The 21,120-nt window shown below is 43.9% G+C and overlaps 1 protein-coding gene across 1 annotated transcript in view; it reads right to left on the bottom strand.

Annotated features, from left to right (window-relative positions):
* The window catches only part of UTRN (utrophin), a 609,745-nt gene that overhangs the window by 417,607 nt on the left and 171,018 nt on the right, over positions 1–21,120 (bottom strand). The window contains exons 9-13 of the mRNA XM_060190773.1: positions 19,777–19,937; positions 11,058–11,258; positions 8,669–8,850; positions 6,449–6,599; positions 4,342–4,461 (exon numbers count right to left, since the gene is read on the bottom strand). Coding sequence (XP_060046756.1) covers positions 4,342–4,461; positions 6,449–6,599; positions 8,669–8,850; positions 11,058–11,258; positions 19,777–19,937 — 815 coding nt within the window. The remainder of the gene's footprint in view (positions 1–4,341; positions 4,462–6,448; positions 6,600–8,668; positions 8,851–11,057; positions 11,259–19,776; positions 19,938–21,120) is intronic.

Below are 21,120 nucleotides of genomic sequence, written 5' to 3'. Positions count from 1 at the left end.
TGTCTCTCTGTCTCAGTCCCTCTCTGATTTCCTCTCCCCTCTCAATTTCTCTCCATCCCTATCCAATAATAAAAATAAATAAATGATGTTTGAAAATAAATTAATAAAAAAATAACTGAATCCAATAACTTCACAGATGAAAAAATAATTTCAGTTTGTATTATATAGCTATAGGAGTCTAGTAGAAAATTAGACTCTACCTTGTATCTTCTGCCTCCAAACTTGTGTTCATTCCAGTCATTTTGGATTTTATACAAGAATTTGACAAGAATTTTTATACAAAAATTTTTGGATTTTATACAAGAATTTTATACCATAGTCTTCAAAAGTGAAGCACATATATTGTTTCAAGTTTTTCATCAATTATTATTATTACCTAAAAATGTACTCTAGGAATTATTACATAATCACATTTTACATGCCAAGAAGATTTCCTTCTGTTGTGCCAACATTATAAAAATTTTAAAAGTCTGACTTTCTAAAAATCAACCTTTGACGGGCGAGGTGGTAGAGCACCCAGCTGAGAGCAGGCGTCACAGTAAGCAAGGACCTGGGTTCAAACCTGGGTCCCCAAGGCGGGAGCTTCATGAGCAGTGAAGCAGGGCTACAAGCGCCTTTTCTTCTCTCCCTGCCCCCCAATACCTCTCAGTCTCTAGCTGAACTAAAGGATGCATAAGATACTTTAATTATATTTTGAAAAATAACCCACCTCATAAATAAAGAGTTCCACAGGACTCAAGGTGATGGCTCAAAGGAGAAAACATGGCTTACATGTGTGAAGTCCTGGGTTTGATCCCTAGCACCACAGAAAAAGTCAGAGGGAATGGCACACTGGTCAGTCTGTATTTTCTGTCTATCTCTATCTCCAATTAAAGAAAAAAAACAAAAAAACACATCATTTGGGGGCCGGGCGGCAGCGCAGCAGGTTAAGCACACAGAGTGTGAAGTGCAAGGACCAGCATAAGGATCCAGGTTCGAGCTCCTGGCTCCTCACCTGCAGGGGAGTCACTTGACAGGCAGTGAAGCAGGTCTACAGGTGTCCGTCTTCCCCTCCTCTCTCCATTTCTCTCTGTTCTATCCAGCAACAATGACAACCACAACAATAAACAACAAGGGCAACAATGGGAAAAAAAATAGCCTCCAGGAGCAGTGGATTTGTAGTGCTGGCACCGAGCCCCTGTGATAACCCTGGAGGCAAAAAAAAAAAAAAAAAGTTTATTTGTAGGGTCAGCAAGAAAGTTCACCAAGGTAGTGTGCTTGCTATTCTGCACACCTGACGTGTGTGTGTGTGTGTGTGTGTGTGTGTGTGTGTGTGTGTGAATGTTATTGCAGAGAAATAAAGCCCTGGTAATTAAAAGAGAAAGACAACATCATGACTGGGCTAGGCAAGCAGCAGGATAGCTTCCCGAGACAGGAGCCTGCTTTATCATGAAGTCCACCCAGGTTTGAGCCAAGCCCCCCTGATGTGGAAGAAACTTGAGTGCTATGGTAACAGCTCTCTGTCTATTTCTATGTTAAAAAAAAAAATTCCCAAACACTGAACTTCAATGACAAAAATAAACGATTAAAATGGGGTGGGAGGTAGCTCAGAGTTAGAGTGTATGCCTAAGGTCTTGGATATGTTCCCTGGCTGGCATGTCATTAATTAATACTGAAAGACTTTCTATATAAACCATATGTTACAATTAATTTTAATAATTAGGTGCTAAATCTGTAAATAATCTGCCTTGTTTACATTCTACAATCCACATGAAACTCCACAAAAATTAGGAGCAGAATTTTAAAAAGTACTGACGATGATAAAATAACAAACTAAAAGTTCATTCTTCCAAAAGAGGAAAACACCAAGTGAAAGGTGGAGTGTATGTGGTGTAAAACAGCAAAGCAAAGGAGTCTGGGAGAGGCTAGGGAGGGTGTTAGGTCGTGGTGTATCGTGGTGGAACAGGCCCTGAGTGGACTGAGAGTGTCTTGAGGCCCCCCTACGATGGGGAGACGAGGAACTGCTCCCCTGTGTCAACACTGACCTATAAACCATAACACACACCCCCAAAATGGTGAAAAAGAAGTCATTTTTCAGGATGACTTCCCCAAGAAATTATTACCAGATTATAAATAGCAATTAATGCATGTTAAGTTTTATTTATAAGCTGCTTATACGAGTAGTTTAAATCATAGTTTATGATTACATACTTAAGGCCAGAATCAACTTTGTAGAACACAATAGGAAAGTATAAGCCAGCTGACAAGGGCTTCCATTTCGGTCTGATAACATATTGTCTATTAAATCTCGGAAGCATCGGCAAAACTCTCTGATTATCAGTTCCCACGTGTTAGGTAAGAGAGGAATGCCTGCGTGCAGGTTAAGTAATTAGTAAAAAAAACTATATTGTACTGCAGTGAAGTTATGTAGCTATAGGTCAACTTAATTATTACAGTCTGAAAACTACCAATAATCAGAAATGGGTGACATCATATCAGGTGTTGTCTGAATAAAATACCAATCACTATCTTTTTAAAATTTATTTATTTACTTATTCCCTTTTGTTGCCCTTGCAGTTTTATTGCTGTAGTTGTTATTGATGTCGTCATTGTGGGATAGGACAGAGAGAAATGGAGAGAGGAGGGAAAGACAGAGAGGGGGGAGAGAAAGACACCTCAGACCTGCTTCACCACTTGTGAAGCGACTCCCCTGCAGGTGGGGAGCTGGGGGCTCGAACCGGGATCCTCACACCGGCCCTTGCACTTTGCGCCATGTGCACTTAAGCAGCTGCACTACCGCCTGACTCCCTACCAATAATTATCTTTATAGAGACTTAGAAAGTAACACTACAGTCTTTATTTTTTTTAAAAAAGAACAATTTGTTGGGATTCCCAAAACAGTTGAAATTCACAGAAATCTCCAAAGAAAGGAGTCAGGCGGTTATGCAGTGGGTTGAGCGCACATGGCGCAAAGTGCAAGGACCATCATAAGAATCCAGGTTCGAGCCTCCGGCTCCCCACATGCAGGGGGTCACTTCATAAGCGGTGAAGCAGGTCTTCAGTTGTCTATCTTTCTTTCCCCTTCTCTGTCTTCCCCTCCTCTCTCCATTTCTCTCTGTCCTATCCAACAACAATGGCATTAATAACAACAATAACAATAATAATAACAGCAAGGGCAACAAAAATGGGGGAAAAAATAGCCTCCAGGAGCAGTGGATTCACAGTGCTGGCACCGAGTCCTAGCAATAACCCTGGAGGCAAAAAAGAAAAAGAAAAAAAAATCTCCAAAGAAATAGCAGAAAATATAGTTACAAATGCTATGTGGCTGGAATTCTCCAAGTTTCATGCATACATAGGCAGACAACTTTGGTTCCATTCCAAAACAAATTCTTCAAGCGATTCTGAGCAAGACATTGATGGACCACTTGCAGAGCAGCATTCCTGACCTCTCACATCTTCACGTTTTGCACAATGAAGATGGAGACAGGCAACGGCCTGGCACACTCATCCCCAGCTACTGCAATGAGTGAATAAAGGCCAAAAAAAACTCTCACTCATCTACTGTGGAATCCAGACTGCGATAGTTAAACTAAAGTAAGTTCCTGGGTTTGTTTCTCTGTTGGGGAGATTAATGGCTTACAGTCGACAGTAAACACTACAGTAGTTTATCTTAATGAGGTCAGGGTTTAATCTCCAGCACTTCAGAGGCCAGAGCTGAGTGGTGCTCTGGTCTCCTTTTCTTCTTCATAAAAATAAATAAATCCAGGGGCGGGATGGGAGTGCACCCAGTTAAGTGCACTTAGTGAGAAGTGCAAGGACCAGCGTAAGGACCAGAGCAAAGATCCCAGTTCGAGTCCCTGGCTTCCCACCTGCAGGGAGGGTCGCTTCACACACAGTAAAGCAGGTCTGCAGGTATCTATGTTTCTCGCTCCCTCTCTGTCTTCCCCTCCTCTCTCCATTTCTCTCTGTCCTATCCAGCAACAACAGTAGCAACAACACTAACAACAATGGAAAAAAGATGGCTGCCAGGAGCAGTGGATTCATGGTGCAGGCACCTAGCCGGATAATAAAAATAAATAAATAAATAAAATAAGTCAATAAATCCATTAGAACCCAAAACGTTTCACAATGAATGAAGCACAGAACAAGACTTGCATGCAAGGGGCCTCCGATGTGATCTCTGACATTGCATATGCCTTAGGAATGTTCTGGCTCTCTCTTCCTCTTTAGAACATCTTTTTAAAAGCATAAATTCATCGCTGAAATAAACAGGGAAGAAGGCCAGGCGGCACAGGAGAACCATGTGCGGCCCGGAGCAAAGGTGCTTGGAGGGTTCTGGTGCCTCCCGTCCAGAGTCCTTACCTGGAGCTGGTCCTCCAGGAGAGCCGCGGCACTCTCACCGCTGTTTTCATCAACAATCACCACCATGTGAGTTAAGGAATTCACTTTCACCTGTTCAGCCTCCAGATCATTTTGTAAACTCTAGAGAAAATATGAAGACGAACCATGAGCTGTACTCTTTCCTGTTCACCTGTGTGGAATCCAGTCAGTTATCAATACAAACTAAAGGCACCTAAAGAGGCACCACGCCTGTATGTCCAGTCGGCTGTAAGTGCTCTGCTAATGAGAAGAGCCCGCTGCACTACTTCAGGGCTGATCACTAACCCAAGCAGGTTTCAAATATGGCTTCAAGGGAGTCGGGCTGTGGCGCAGTGCATTAAGCGCACATGGCACAAAGCGCAAGGACCGGCGTAAGGATCCGGGTTCGAGCCCCCGGCTCCCCACCTGCAGGGGAGTCGCTTCACAGGTGGTGAAGCAGGTCTGCAGGTGTCTGTCTTTCTCTCCCCCTCTCTGTCTTCTCCTCTCTCCATTTCTCTCTGCCCTATCCAACATCAATGACATCAATAACAACAACAATAATAACTACAACAATAAAACAAGGGCAACACAAGGGAATAAATAAATATCAAAAAAAAAAGTATCACCTAAATTTGTGACCCAATTAAATTTCTATTAATTTTTGGTTCATCTTGTGCCCAAACCACTAGTTCGGAAAGAAAGAAAGAAAGAAAGAAAGAAAGAAAGAAAGAAAGAAAGAAAGAAAGGAAGGAAGGAAGGAAGGAAGGAAGGAAGGAAGGAAGGAAGGAAGGAAGGAAGAAAGGAAAAGAAAGAAAAGGAACAAAGGCTTTCCTTAGAGGACGAGGCACAGAAACATCCCGAGTATCTACTTCTTCACCCGCATCACAGACAACACACCACGCCGGGACCCTTAACTGCACGCGGGTCTGCAAACAGCCTGGAAAATTCTCGCACCCTGTGCGCGGTCATGAGAGAGTAGCGGGGCCGGGCGGTGGCGCAGCGGGTGCAGCGCACAGGGCGCGAGCAAAGCGCAAGGACCTGCACAGGGATCCACGTCCAGCCCCCGGCTCCCCGCCTGCAGAGGGCTGCTTCATACGCGGTAAAGCAGGTCGGCAGGTGTTTATCTTTCTCCCTCTCTCTCTTCCCCTCACGTCTCAATTTGTCTGTCCTATCAGAAAAAAAACAATCGAAAAAAAAAATAACCACAGGGGCAGCACAGGCACCAAGCCCCAGCGATCACCCTGGAGGCAAGAAAATAAAAGTAAGACATGTCCCACCTGCACACGGAAGATGGAAGTCGTCAGCTGTTGGGTAGTATGCCACCTCCCCCTGGCTTCTGCTTAACCATATGCCTATATAGGGATTTACTGATCCAAAGCTTTGGTCTATTTACATAAATCACTTTTACATTTACATAAAGCGCTCCCTCCAGGGCATTGGTGGTTCAGTGATAGGATTCTCGCCTGCTCCGCCCCCTCTCCTTGTCACACTCTGATTTTCACCAGTCACTTTTCTCTCCACCCTCTCTATATCACATCCTGTTTCCACCCTACTTGGAGAGTATAAAAACAGCTGCTCTTCTGATTAAAGACACTTGGAAATTGCTTTCCGGCTCCGAGAGTTCCAGAGTGTATCTCCTGCGGAAGTTAGTGCAGCACGAGTTCCTGATCCCTCTCCCACACAGCAGCCTAGATCGGCTCCAGTTGAGTTCTCTCCAACCCAGAGAGCACTAGCTCGGGAAGAGGTACCCTCAGCCTATCCCGGCAGTCAGCCCCTGAAAACGCCAAGCGCAGCCTTTACACATTTGATAAGGTATAAAAGACACAGGAGGTAGGAAGTCCGGCAGTAGCCCAGAGGGTTAAGCGCACATGGCGCAAAACGCAAGGATCGCAGGGGAGTCGCTTCACCGGCGGTGAAGCAGGTCTGCGGGTGTGTGTCTTTCTCTCCCCCTCTCTGTCTTCTCCTCCTCTCTCCATTTCTCTCTGTCCTATCCAACAACGCCGACATCAACAACAATAATAATAACTACAACAACAATGAGAGCAACAAAAAAGGAAAATCAATAAATAATAAAAATAAATAAAAATAAAGACACAGGAGGCAGACTTACTTTATGATCCTCGAGCAGTTTCTGCAGCGATTTCTGGCCCTCATCGAGGGCGCGGTTCTCCATGTCCTGAATGCGCCCCTCCGTGAGTGTGAGCCAGGCTGAGAGCTCCTCCAGCTGCCGCCGCTGCAGCGCCATGAGCACGTCGTGCAACCTGCCCGAGGAAGAACGGCATCACTGACACGCTCCTCTCTGCCTTGGCAACAGCGCCAGGACGACCGCTGAAAGCCTCATGTGGTCAGGGTCGGGCAGCCACCCTCTAGTTGAGAGAACCAGGACCTGGGTTCATGGCTCCCGCCCCACCGGCAGGGAAAAAACTTGGCGAGCTATGAAGCAAGCAATGCGGCAGGGGTCTGTTTCTCCCTCCTCTCTCCATGTCTGTCTTATTTCCCTACCAACCTAATAAAGAAATGGCTCCTTGGAGCAGTCGTCTCATTGTGCAGGCAGCAAACCCCAACAATAACCAGTGACAAAGAAGAAAAAAGGAAAGAAGAGAGAAAGGAAGGAGCTGTTTCTTTTTTTCTTTTATTTATTTATTTTCCCTTTTGTTGCCCTCCTTTTATTGTTGTAATTATTATTGCTGTTGACAATGATGTCACTGTTGTTAGGACAGAGAGAAATGGAGATAGGAGGGGAAGACAGAGGGGGGAGAGAAAGACAGACACCTGCAGACCTGCTTCACCACTGTGAAGCGACTCCCCTGCAGGTGGGGAGCTGGGGGCTCGAACCCGGGATCCTTATGCCTGTCCTTGCGCTCTGCGCCACCTGTGCCCGACTCCCAGAAAGAACTGTTTCTTCATCTAAGAAGTTCTGCTTATTAAATGAGTGGAAAACTAAGTGAAAGCTACACTGTAATGCAGGTGGATGCTTAAGAACAACACATGAAGTAAAATGAGCTGGCAGGGGTTGGGGATGGGCTGCTTTCCAAGAGACACAGAGGCCAGGGAGCTGTCTCACCAGGCCAGAGGTCTGAGCCACACAGGGCCACGCATCACATGAGCTGGAGAAGAGCAGTGCTCTGCTCTCTCTCCTCCTCTCTTATTTTGTTCTCCCAGACAAAGAACATTTTAGAAATATTTATTTATTTATTTATTTATTCCCTTTTGCTTCCCTTGTTTTATTATTGTAGTTATTATTCTTGTTCTTCTTGATACTGTCACTGTTGGATAGGACAGAGAGAAATGGAGAGAGGAGGGGAAGACAGAGAGGGGGGAGAGAAAGATAGACACCTGCAGACCTGCTTCACTGCTCGTGAAGCGACTCCCCTGCAGGTGGGGAGACGGGGGGTGGGGGGGGGCTCAAACTGGGTATGCTTAACCTGCTGCGCTACTGCCCAACTCCCAATAAAGAACATTTTTGTTTTTCTCTCCTCCAGGGTTATTGATGGGCTCGGTGCCTGAACCATGAATCCACCGCTCCTGGAGGCCATTTTTTCCCCCTTTTGTTGCCCTTGTTGTTGTAGCCTCATTGTGGTTATTATTATTGCCATTGTTGATGTTGTTCGTTGTTGGATAGGACAGAGAGAAATGGAGAGAGGAAGGGAAGACAGAAAGGGGGGAGAAAGATAGACACCTGCAGACCTGCTTCACCACCTGTGAAGCGATTCCCCTGCAGGTGGGGAGCCGGGGGCTCGAACCGGGATCCTTACGCCTGTCCTTGCACTTTGCGCCACATGCGCTTAACCCGCTGCGCCACCGCCAGACCCCCAATAAAGAACATTTTTAAGAAAAAAAATGTTACACAAAAAACAGAGCTATAGATAAATACGATATAGTCCTATCTTCCTATCAAGTTAACTATCAACCAATTTTAATGGCACAAATAGATAATTGTCTTTTTTTTAAATATTTTTATTTATTTATTGTTGGCTAGAGACAGAGAAAAATTGAGAGGGGAGGGGGATAAAGTGAAGGAAAGAGACAGAGAGACAGCTGCAGCTTTGCTTCACCATTTGTGAAGCTTTGTGCAGGTGGGGACCAGGGGCTTGAACCCCGGTCCTCGGGCGCTGTAATGTGTGCTTAACCAGGTGCACCACCGCCTGGCCCCGATAATTCTCCACGCTAACTGTGTTTCTCCATTTCCTCCCCCCTAAATCTAACTTCAAAGGTTTGGGGTCAACACTGTACAAAGTCAATGCTACTAATCATCCTGTTTCCCGAGCCCCAGGCACGCTCAGCACGGCAGTGCAGGCTGCGAGTCCAGGCCTCACTCCTTCCCACTCACCGGGACTGGCGGTCCATGCTCTCCACCCTAAGCGCCTCCCATCTGGCATTCAGCAGCGTCATTTGTTCCTGAATCTCGAATTCCTCCTCATCTGTCAGGGTTCCTTGCGTTATCAACTGGTTTCCCGCCTGGAGGACGCTCCCCACGCTGCTCTGGTGAGCGGTCAGCTCCATCATAAAAGCCTAGATAAAGAGAAATTTCTGGTGGATGAGAGACTTCCTGTTTAATTAACTTTCTAAACTGGTGATGACTTTGCACCCACCAACGCTGCAGGTAAGGGAGGGCTACGGCCGAATGGAAATGCCTCCTTACAGTTAAATACACTTCACTGCCAGAAAATATAACCTCCAATTATTAGAGTCTAGGGGCCGGGTGGTGGCGCACCTGGTTGAGTGCACATGTTACAGTGCACAGGGACCCAGGTTCAAGCCCCCGGTCCCCCCCTGCAGGGGGAAAGCTTCACAGGTGGTGAAGCAGGGCTGCATATGTCTCTCTCTGTCTCCCTGTCTCCCCCTTCCTCTCAATTTCTGGCTGTCTCTATCCAAAAAAAATAAATAAAGATTAAAAAATTTTAATAAAAAATAAATACATTAAAGTATATTCATGAGGTAAACTCATGCAGGAACACGATAGAACTTATGACTTTCGGGAGTCGGGCAGTAGCATGGCGGGTTAAGCGCAGGTGGCGCAAAGCACAAGGACCGGCATAAAGATCCCGGTTCAAGCCCCCGGCTCCCCACCGGCAGGGGAGTCGCTTCACGAGCAGTGAAGCAGGTCTGCAGATGTCTCTCTTTCTCTCCCCCTCTCTGTCTTCCCCTCCTATCTCCATTTCTCTCTGTCCTATCCAACAATGATTACATCAATAATAACTACAACAATAAAACAACAAGGACAAAAAAGGGAATAAATAAATATATAAAAAGAGAACTTATGTCTTTCACTTATTCACAAATAAAAACAATCACTTCTACTGGTCCTGAAATGAGGGGCAGCCTAGAATGTTCCCAGCTGTGACTGAGAGCTCAGCCTGACAGGGACTCAGCAGTCACAGAGGCCTCTGTGCTAAATGTAAATAGACGTGGGCCCTGGGTCAGCTTGATGTGGCAGATAATTGATTGTGTTTATATACTTTCTCCAAGTTTGGGAGCTACTCTCTGCCCTAAACCAGCTTTCTAGCCCTACTCTTAGCTCTGGCTACATCTTCCCAGACAGTATTTTTAGTCCACCTCCATGTTAACGATCAAGCTCAGGCAAAAATCACTAAAATCATAAGCCTCAAGAACCATACCAAAAAATAGACTTCCCTATTCTCACCTGCTCTATTTCTACTTTCTGGTTCCTATTCATCAGACATTTTTTTCCTGCCTCATAACTTACTGACTTTTAGAAACCAAGTTGCAGACACTACTATGATTCCATCCTGACTTCCCTGGGCAGATGACCCCACCAGTCCTGGAACCCCACCTCCCCAGAGCCCTGCCCCACGAGGGAAAGACAGAAACAGGCTGGGAGTATAGATCCACCTGCCAACACCCATGTCCAGCAGAGAAGCAATTACAGAAGCCAGACCTCCTATCTTCTGTGCCCCTAAAAGAATTTTGGTTCACACTCCCAGAGGGGGAGAAATGTTAGGGAAAGATTATTAGAGGGCTCTGAACCCCAATTCCATCAAGACTCAGAGAGACAAGAGGAAGAAAAGGAGTCTATACAGAAGTAGTAATAGATGTAGGTATGACTTAGAAAGGAAGAGAAGGAAGTACCACAGGAAAAAAAGGGCAAATATATATAGAGATAGTTGTAGAAATAATAGTAGATGAGCTCTCTGTAACTTAAAATGGAAGAGAAGGCAGGGCCACAGGAAAAATGGGAACAGACAGATGATAGACAGATAGTTACAGAAATAATAGCCAACCCCTGTGACCTTGGGGAAACTGCTGTAGCTTCCTAGGGAGGGAATAGGAACACAGAACTCTGGTGGTGGGAATGGGGTGGAATTGTACCCCTGTTATTTTGTAGTTTTGTAAATTATTAATTTAAAAAATCAATTTTGGGGAAATATTCAAAAACCTAAAGATCTGGTAGACTATTAGTGGTTTTATGATTCAACTCTATCAATGTGTTTCAAGAATGAACGATATTTTATTCAGACTTTTATTGGCGGCTCCAAAGAATTCAGAAATTACGATACTATTAAAAGTTGAATACGATTACAATGCACAGCCAATCCCCCAACTCTATAACAAAGTCTTATTTCAGTATCAAAAATTCTAAGGCACATCCCAACCTTTCAATAAGCAGAAGTCAATACGCAACAAAACTCAGAATGCCATCCCTGACTAGGGCATGAGCGCCACAAACACATCCCACCCACCGGCGAGAGACCACTTACCTCATGGGTGGCAAACTGGTCTTTGACTTCTTCGACATCCTCAGAAATGTCATCTTGCTCCTGGAAAGTGTCCTCAGCAGAAAGCAGCCAGGTCAGCACTTCCTCCAGGGCCAACTGGTAGCCGTCCAGATCCATGTCGGCCCCGGTGACAGTGCTGGGGGTCTGGGCTCGGGAGCTCTCGGGCCCTTCCGGTGCTGAGCTCTATTAAAAAACAACAACAAAAAAAAACAAGAGTCGAGCAGAGACAGACTATACAGGGTGGCTCAGGGAGAAGAAGAACCACCCTGGCCTGTGTATCCACTCACTTCTCAATGTCATATACAAGGCAGCTGGTGTTTACTGAGAATGTGAGCGGGCCCCACTGCTATGCACTCAGGAACTCTGTACTCAGGTAGGTGCCGCATAGTGAAAGAGAAAGAAAGAAGCTCATGAGTCATTTCGAAATGAACAAAACGTCTATCAGCAAACTGATAAACTCCATGGTTCATTCCAACAAGGGGCGCTAGTGGAGTCCAGTGAAGTCTGAACTTGAGGAGACTGAATGTGCTGTGCCTTGAAGGCTGCACAGAATTTAAAGGAGAAGAGCACAGAGATTACAGCTTGGTTTTGATGCCTTCTTTGACTGTTTTTTTCTTTAATTTGTTATTAATAGTTTGTTACAGGATTCTAAGATGACAGTGTCCTGTCCCACACCACACCCATGACCAAAGCTCTGTGTCCCCGCCCACCCACCACCAAACATCACCACCAGATCTTACAGCGAGCTTGTTTCTAATTGGCTTGGATTTTTTTTACGGGGCGGGGGGGGGGGGTTTGCCGGTCCCAGTTCAGGACGCCAGATGCCGTTCTAGCTTCTCGGACGGGAGACAGATGACCAAGGACTCATGGCTGAGCTGGGAATGCAGTTCAATCTTTATTGACGAACGGGGATGCAGTTCAACAATCTAATCTCATCTAATCTCTCCTCATTAGAAAGCCCTGTCTTTTTTTTTTTTAAGACTTTATTTATTTATTAATGAGAAACATAGGAGAGAGAAAGAACCAGACGTTACTCTGGTACATGTGCTGCCGGGGATTGAACTCAGGACCTCATGCTTGAGAGTCCAATGCTTTATCCACTGCACCACCTCCCCGACCACTAAGCCCTGTCTTTTCTATCTCCTGAGGCGGAAGTGTCAGGAAGAGGAAGTACATAGGATAGGGGTGGGGAGAAGGAAAATAGAGTGCGAACCAATGGGGATTAAACCAATGAAAACAATGATGATGTAAATGCACCACAACATCAAGCAATACAACAGAAGGGGTCTTAGAAGCAGAATTTAGAAGCAGACCAACAGGGGGAGGCAAGTTCATATAAATAAGTTCTCTAGATTTCACATCTGAGTGAAAACCATCCGGTCGTTGTCTTTCATCTCATTACTTATTTTGTTAGTATAATCACCTCCAATTCCATCCATTTTATCCCCAAAGACACAGTATCATCTCTTTTGATAGCAGAGTAGTAGTCTAGAAAATATCTGTCCCATAACTTCTTTAGCCAGTCATCTGATAATGGGCATGTAGGCTGCTTCCACAATCTAGCTACTGTGAAAAATGCAGCTATGGGTTGGGGGGCGGCGGTAGCAAAGCGCAAGGACCAGGTGTAAGGATCCCGGTTCGAGCCCTGGCTCAAACACAGCCGGTGAAGCAAGTCTGTAGGTGTCTCTTTCCCTCCTCTCTCCATTTCTCTCTGTCCTATCCAACAATGGTGACATCAAAAACAACAATAATAACCACAACAACAATAAAACCAGGGAAACAAAAGGGAAAATAAATAAAAAATTTAAAGAAGAAAAGAGAAACGCAGCTATGAACACAGTGCACGTGTCCCTTCTAATTGGTGAGTAAATGCCTAAGGGCGTTATTACTGGAGCCTAAGGTAATTCCGTTGCTACTTGTTTAAAAACTCTTCAGACTGTTTTTAGTGAACTGAATTTAGCCTTGTATTTCAGATACAGACATAGAGTCATGTATACACAGAAGCTGCATGTGGTGTCTTGACGGTATGTGCTGGAGCTCATTGCTGGCCTTACTACTTGAATTGTGCAGATTCTTAAAGAGAGCAGAGACACAAGATTGGTGGGGGGAGGTCAGAGCATCCTCGGGTCTGTGCAGTGCTGGGGTCTCCAACAAGAATGACCTGTGTCCAGTGAGTTATGACCCCCAAAGTGGTCCTTTTGTGAATGGATACATTTCTATTTATTATTTTAAAAAGTAGAATAAAGTTAATCTGAAGCTCCTGTAATGAAATGGAGTAATCTCTTTCATATTTTTGGATCTTTCAGGCAAGTAAATACCTCAATGTTATGATCCTCTTAAAGCAAAAGCTGAAAGCCTTCCCTGCAAGGACATGCAGCAGCTCATTCAGGCACACAGTCCAGGTTCAAGGCCCACTTTTCACTCAGCTTTGGCTATTTGTCCCTATCTCTTATCTAAAATAAGTTTTACTACTCTCACCAATAACCTTTCCACCGACCAATTCACGTACTAAGCATCATTTCTCGGAAGACTGTCAACACAAGTCAGGACATCCCTGAAAATAGCAGTGCTAAGAAAATGTACATATTCAAGACATGACCAAAGCACAGCTGAGATCAGTCCCCCGCCCCAGTTCCTGGCTCACACAGTCATTAATATTCATGTGATGGGCCACTCCCCACGGTCTTGAAGAATTCCTTTTCTGCTTCAGCAATGCCATATTGTTTTTGTTTATGCCAACATATAAGTAATGAATTTCTTCAAACGTTAGTCCTTGGGCCAGATGATGGCACACTGGGTTGAGAGCTCTTGGTACAGTGTGCAAGGAACCTGGTTCAAGCCCCCAGTCCCTACCTGCAGGGGGGAAGCTTCACAGGTGGTGAGGTAGTGTGCTACGATCGATTGGTCTCTCTCCTCATCCCCTATCCCTTGCCCCTGGAATCCCCTCTGGATTTCTCTGTCTCTGTCCAACAAATAATAAATAAGAACAGAGTTTTTCTTGAGTGATTCCTGAATCTGTTTTTCCTTCTCTGTGTATATTTACAGTGATTACTTTTATCTATTCCAACAGGATTTAGAGAACCATTTAGATAGCTTGCAGACACTAACGTCTATGTTCTGTTCCCAACTCCAAGCTGCTATGGTCAATGACCTTAGTGTAATAGTCATTTCAATGTCCTCTAGATGTGTCACATCTGACCTTAGTGTAATAGTCATTTCAATGTCCTCTAGATGTGTCACATCTGACCTTAGTGTAATAGTCATTTCAATGTCCTCTACAAATGTCACAACAGAAGCTATATTCAAACCTTTCATTTTTTTTCCCCCTCTGAAACCTCAGCCTTCTCAGGCTTCCCTTCTCAGAAAATGGATCCTCAAGCACTTAAATCCTCAAGCCATTTTCCCCCTCCCTCTTTCACCTCCCAGCTTTAACAAACAATTCAGACCTTGGTGATTTATCTCAAATCCATCCTAAATTTGCTATGTCCACAAGCACCAAACATTTTGTTCTCAGAACTACAACAGCCTGTAGTCATTATCTTTGCTTCTGTCCTTGCCAGCCATGTTCCTACACTTCAAAGTTCACTTGTTCTCCTCCTCCTCCTCCTCCTCCTCCTCCTCCTCCTCCCCCTCTTCCTTCTCCTCCACCAGATCCAGAGTGATCTTTAGGAGAAAGTAGTCAAATTACGAGATTTCCCTGCTCAAAATACTTCAGTTTTTTTTTCACAGCTTAAAAGATATGACCTAAAACTTTTAACACAGTTTATAACACTACAGTGACAATAAGAAACAGAGTGAGTGAGTGAGTGAGTGAGTGAAAGAGAGAAAGAGAGAGGAGGGAGAGGGAGGGGGGGAGAGAGCATATGCATCTGTGTGCTTCTGGGTCTGTGTGTCGGTTTGGATTTCCACACGTTAATCTGGGAATACATCTCTGAAAAAGTTCTATTGAAACTGTGGAAAGATTGGAAGTTTGCCCTGTAAATTGTGGGTAGAGGTATATGTTGTAGGAACCCAAATGTACAAGAATCTTAAGAAAGAAGAAAGTTCAATACAGAACAATAGCCAGAGATAAATTAGGGCGGTAGAGTGGTCTTGTAAACTACAAGAGAAGAGGTCTTGAATCATTGGGTGGTTGAAAAAGTCAGGATGCATTTTTGCACAGAAAAATAAATCAGGGGTGGGTGGTGGCACACACATTTAAGTACACATGGGACAAAGTGCAAGGACCCGGGTTCGAGTCCCCTGGTCCCCACCTGCGAGGGGAAAAGCTTTGCGAGTGGTGAAGCAGTGCTGCAGGGGTGTCTCTGCCTCTTTCTCCCTCTCTATCTCCACCTTTCCTTTCGAGTACTGGCTACCTCTGTGCAATAAGTAAATAAAGATAATAAAAAAGTAAACAGAAAACGAAATCATGACTTTCCCAACGAGTAACAGTATGAAGAGGGCTGAGGAAGAAGCAGTTAACTTGGATAGTATATAGTATAGGACCCAGATTCAAGTCCAGGCCCCACCACAGTGAAGGAAGTTTCGGTGCCGTGTCCTCTTCCACACTGGTCCTACACGTCTGTCTCTCTGTCTCTGTTTTAAGGAAAAAAAGAGGCCAGAGGACCCAGAAAGGGTTGAATTGTTATGTGGAAAACTGAGAAATATTATTCACGCACAAACGACTATATTTTGTTTTTTGTTACAGTATTTTATTGTTGACTATAAATCATTAACCCCCCCCCCCATTAAAAAGGGAGGAAGGAAGAAAGAAAGAAAGACAAAGAGAGAAAGAAAGGAAAAAGGGACAAGTATGGAGGCTAGCACAGAAACTCACACACAGCGATATTTTTGCAGAACAATCAGATGAAGCCAAGAAACTGAAATAAAGGGATTTTGAAAGAAATACATGATAAACGGATGAAACATTGTCTAATTCAGAGCAGAAATAGGCACATTCTAAATCTGAAAGCCAGGAACTGCTGATGGGTCCAAAGCCAGCTAGATGGGCACTCTGATCTGAAAGCTTCAACTAAATAGAAATGTCCAGGGCCAGGCGGTGGCGCACCTGGTTAAGCACACACATTACAGTGCACAAGGACCAGGGTTCAAGCCCCCGGCCCCACCGGCAGGAGGAAAGCTTCACAAGTGGTGAAGGAGGGCTGCAGGTGTCTGTCTCTCTCCCTCTCTCTTCCCTCCTCCCCTCTCAATGTCTCTCTGTCTCTATCCAATCATAAATACATATATATTAAAAATATAAACGGTCAGAATGTGTTCATTAAGGAAAAACAGAAAAACTTCCAACTTAAAGAGAAATACAGGAATTATTTGCTGAGAACCTAGTGCTACCTGGCACTGGTATAGGAAGAAAGAACGAGAAAGAAGTGGCTATGTATGTTCGTTGGAAAATGGAATGTCACAGCTGATTAAAACTTGGCCACACTTTATTATTCAATTAATTTAATTCATCTTCTAAAGCACTAGAGAAAGCAAGAAGAGGTTAATGTTGATCAACTTGCCCTTAATTAAACAGCAAATGACTTCTACTATTCTTACCATGTTATCCGAAGTTCCGAAAAGAAGTAACTATTTTACCTACACATCATGAAAGAGACTAGACTTTTTAAGAGAGTAGACTACAATGCAAAAAAGGAAAATATCTCATCTTTCTCATCTTTTCCTAATCTAATAAAGACAGAATTCTAAAATCAAATAATAAACTCAGGACCAGGGAGATAGTTCAGCCTTATTTTGAAATACCAACTTATATCCTTGACATTCTATAAAATTCAAATTCAATAATTAATATGTATTTTTATTTTTTATATATTTCTTATTATCTTTATTTATTGGATAGAGACAGCCAGAAATCAAGAGGGAAGGGGGTGACAGAGAGAGACAGAGACATCTGCAGCCCCGCTTCACCACTTGCAAAGCTTTCCCCCTGTAGGTGGGGACCTGGGGCTTGAACCTGGGTCCTTGCACACTGTAACATGTGCACTCAACCAGGTGCATCACCACCCAGTCAGATAAATACATATTTTTAAAAAAGCATAGTCAGAAAATTATCCGAGCTACTCAGGGGTTTATCGATACGACTGAATACTAGCGACTGCTTCCACTCAGCATTTTCTCAAACATAAAAAAAAAAAATTTTTTTTTCCTTCAGAATCAACTCAGTTTTTATTTCTCTTTCCTTCCTCAGAGCACTGCTCAGCTCTGAGGTGATGATGGTGGTACAGGACCTTGGAGCCTCGGGCATGAGAGTTTCTATGCAGAACCATTTGTTACCTAGCCTTGTTTGTTGTTGTTGTTGTTGTTTGCCTTTGTCTGTCTGTCTGTGGTCACTGCCAGGGCTTGAATTCTCCAAGCTGACATTTTCAGGTGGACAAAGACACTGAGATGATATGACAGGGAGGGAGAGAGCACCAAAGCTTCATGAGGTGCAGAGATTGGGCTGCAGCCTAGAACACAGGCAGGGCAGAATCTGCACTGCAGGGAGTCAGGCGGTAGGGCAGCAGGTTAAGCACAGGCTAAGCACAGGCGGTGCAAAGTGCAGGGACCGGCGTAAGGATCCTGGTTCGAGCCCCCGGCTCCCCACCTGCAGGGGAGTCGCTTCACAGGCGGTGAAGCAGGTCTGCAGGTGTCTGTCTTTCTCTCCCCCTCTGTTTCCCCTTCCTCCCTCCATTTCTCTCTATCTAACAGCAATAACATCAATAAGAACAAGAACTACAGCAATAAAACAACAAGGACAACAAAAGGGAATAAATAAATAAAATAAGGTGTTGTTGTTGTTGTTGTTTTTAATCTGCACTGCAGAGGGCAGCTATGTTCCTGGCTGAGCAATACTTGACTTTTTTTTTTAAAGGAGACATTAACAAAACCATAGGATAAGAGGGGTACAACTCCACACAATTCCCACCACCAGAACTCCATATCCCACCCCGTCCCCTGATAGCTTTCCTGTTCTTTATCCCTCTGGGAGCATGGACCCAGGGTCATTGTGGGATGCAGAAGGTGGAAGGTCTGGCTTCTGTGATTTCTAAAACTACCGGAGAACTAGGTACACCATCTGACCCCCATTTCTCCTCCCTTCTCCTCAGTAGAATTTTCTTTTATTTATTTATTTAATTATTCTCTTTAGTTTCCCTTGTTGTTTTTTATTGTTATAGTTATTATTGTTGTTGTTGTTATTGCTGTTGTCATTGTTGGATAGGACAGAGAGAAATGGACAGAGGAGGGAAAGACAGAGAGGGGGGAGAGAAAGACAGACACTTGCAGACCTGCTTCACCGCCTGGGAAGCGACTCCCCTGCAGGTGGGGAGCCAGGGGCTCAAACCGGGATCCTTGTGCCGGTCCTTACAATTTGCGGCACCTGCGCTTAACCTGCTGTGCTACCGCCCAACTCCCAGAATTTTCTTTTACTTCCTATAAATCATACCATTTTTAAGATGAAGAATAAAAGGATTAATATCTATTATTCAGAGGAAATCTAAAAATAATAAGTCCTCTGAACCATGGAGAAAGGATAAAATGTTATCCCAATTCAAGAGTATTATCTTTATATACGAATTACCTAACATCAGCAATAGTAATAATAATAACCACAACGAAGCTACAACAACAAGGGCAACAAAAGGGGGAAAAAATGGCCTCCAGGAGCAGTGGATTCATGGTGCAGGCACCGAGCTCAGCAATAACCCTGGAGGAAAAAAAAAAAGAACTAACAAGCACTTTAAAAAAAACTCTGTTGAATGAGAATTATAAAACAAATTAAGAAGGAAAGATTATAATAACAATAGCTGCTGCTTCATACTCATTAAAAACCATCTTAGAAACTTTGGATCCATTATTTATAAGGTGGGTGGCTTTATTTAGATTTTGCAGAAAAACTGATTGAAAGAGAAAGTAACCAAACCGACACAAGCAGTAATAAGGGTGATGGCAATTTTTAGCATTTTAAAATGTGTACATATATATGTGTATATATGATATATATTTTTAACCATTTCATGTATTTGTTTACTGGACAGAGACAAAAAGAAATTGAGAGGAAGTGGGGAGAGAGGGAGAGAGAGACAGAGAGACCCCTGCAGCCCTGCTTCACACTGCAAAGCTTTCCCTGCAGGTGGGGAGCAGGGACTTGAACCCAGATCCTTGACATTGTAACATGCGCTCAACCGGGTGCACCACCACCTGGCCCCCTCATATTTCTCAAATGACTTTACAGTTTCATCTATTATCTCCCATTTATAAATTAGGAGAAGTACTTAACTAAAATGATTATAAACTCTGGTTAAATTCTGTCCTTATTCCCAGGTCATGGGGAAAAAAATCTTCAACGGTCTGAAAGGAGGCTGAAGAATAGAATTCAAGTCTAGGGTTCAATCCCCCAATCCAGCAGAACAAGAAAGTTTAAAGCAAATGGAATATTGTAAGTGTGGGAGGGCTTTCTGTTCTCTCATTTAAAAGGTTTATATGATTTGACAGGCAAGATAGCTCGCCGGGTAGTCCACCTGCTTTATTTTATGTCCAATGACCAGATTCAAGAAAAGCTTACAGAAAATGCTTTGTCTCTCTGTCCTGTCTCTTTCTTTCTAACTGAAAAAAACTGGCTTAGAGAAGCGAAGCCCTGGAGATGACCAAAACCTACTCTGTCAGTGTCATCCAGTCCCTCAGAGAATGCAAACGTGGCCAACCAAGCATTTTTGTAAAACTTTACCTGTATGTTCACTTCCCCTTCTTCACATTCTTTTTTATATTTCCTTGGGAGTGTCTCGACCTCACGAATGGCATCTATGGTGACCTGCTGAGGCAGCACCTCAAACAGAGATGTTAAATACATAATTATGGACTTCTTGTCAGGGAGCTGAACAGCAACATCTAAAAGGGGAAAAAAACAAGAGTCATTGTAAATCAGATGTCCAAAATATGTGAATGACTCAATAGTAAATATAAAATAACTATCGTTAACACCCATAAACAACACTAGTATGTAACCTGCAATCCCACACTTCACTGAATTTCTATTTCCGGGAAAAATAGTATGTGAGAAGGCAATGCCAATTTTTTTTTTTTTTTGCTCAATATACATTAAACATTCTGACTGAAAATCTTACCAGAAATACTCAAAACGATGGCTCAGTGAGTAGAGCGCATGGCTTGCTTGTGCAAATCCAACCACTGGTCAACGGTACCATATGTAAATAAACAGTGCTTGGTGCTTCTCTCTCTTAAAAAATAAATGTTTTTCTAAAATGCTAAGAGATAAGCATGACTTAAGATAACAGACTGGAGGGTCGGGTGGTAGCGCAGCAGGTTAAGCGAATGTGGCGCAAAGCGGAAGGATCCCGGTTCCAGCCCCCAGCTCCCCACCTGCAGGGGAGTCGCTTCACAGGCGGTGAAGCAGGTCTGCAGGTGTCTGTCTTTCTCTCCGCCTCTCTGTCTTCCCCTCCTCTCTCCATTTCTCTCTGTCCTATCCAACAACAAGCGACATCAATAATAACAATAATAACCACAACAAGGCTACAACAACAAGGGCAACAAAGGGAGGGGGGGGGACGGCCTCCAGGAGCCGTGGATTCATGGTGCAGGCACTGAGCCCCAACAATAACCCTGGAGGCAAAAAAAAATAATAATAAAAAAATAAAAATAAATAACAGACTGATGTTAGGAGAATAAGTCTAGAATTTTTATACAATTGCACAGTACTTGGAAGTAAAATTTTCACATCATCTACAGGAAGGCCATCTAAAAAGGCATCCCAAAAATGTATCTGATGGGCCTGCAAGATGGCCCAGTAGGAAGGGCACCTACTTTGTCGTGAAATCAAGTTCAAGTCTAGTCCCCACTTCGCTGGGAGAAGTTTTTTGTCTTTCCTTCTCTTCTTATCTTTTCCTCTCTGTCTCACTCTATGTGAAAAGCCTTGCATCACACAAATAGTAATGGTAATAAAAATAAGAACACATTGTAATGAACTACATCCTGAGCTATTTAAAACTTACGCTTTCCTAAGACTTCAAATTTCACATCAGTGTCAATTACCATTTCTCCCCTAAAGAATCCC

Source organism: Erinaceus europaeus, chromosome 4 (genome assembly GCF_950295315.1).
Source record: "Erinaceus europaeus chromosome 4, mEriEur2.1, whole genome shotgun sequence".
Taxonomy (NCBI): Eukaryota; Metazoa; Chordata; class Mammalia; order Eulipotyphla; family Erinaceidae; genus Erinaceus; species Erinaceus europaeus.
The sequence above is the reverse complement of the archived record's forward strand: the minus strand, read 5'-3'. Positions and strand labels throughout refer to the sequence as shown.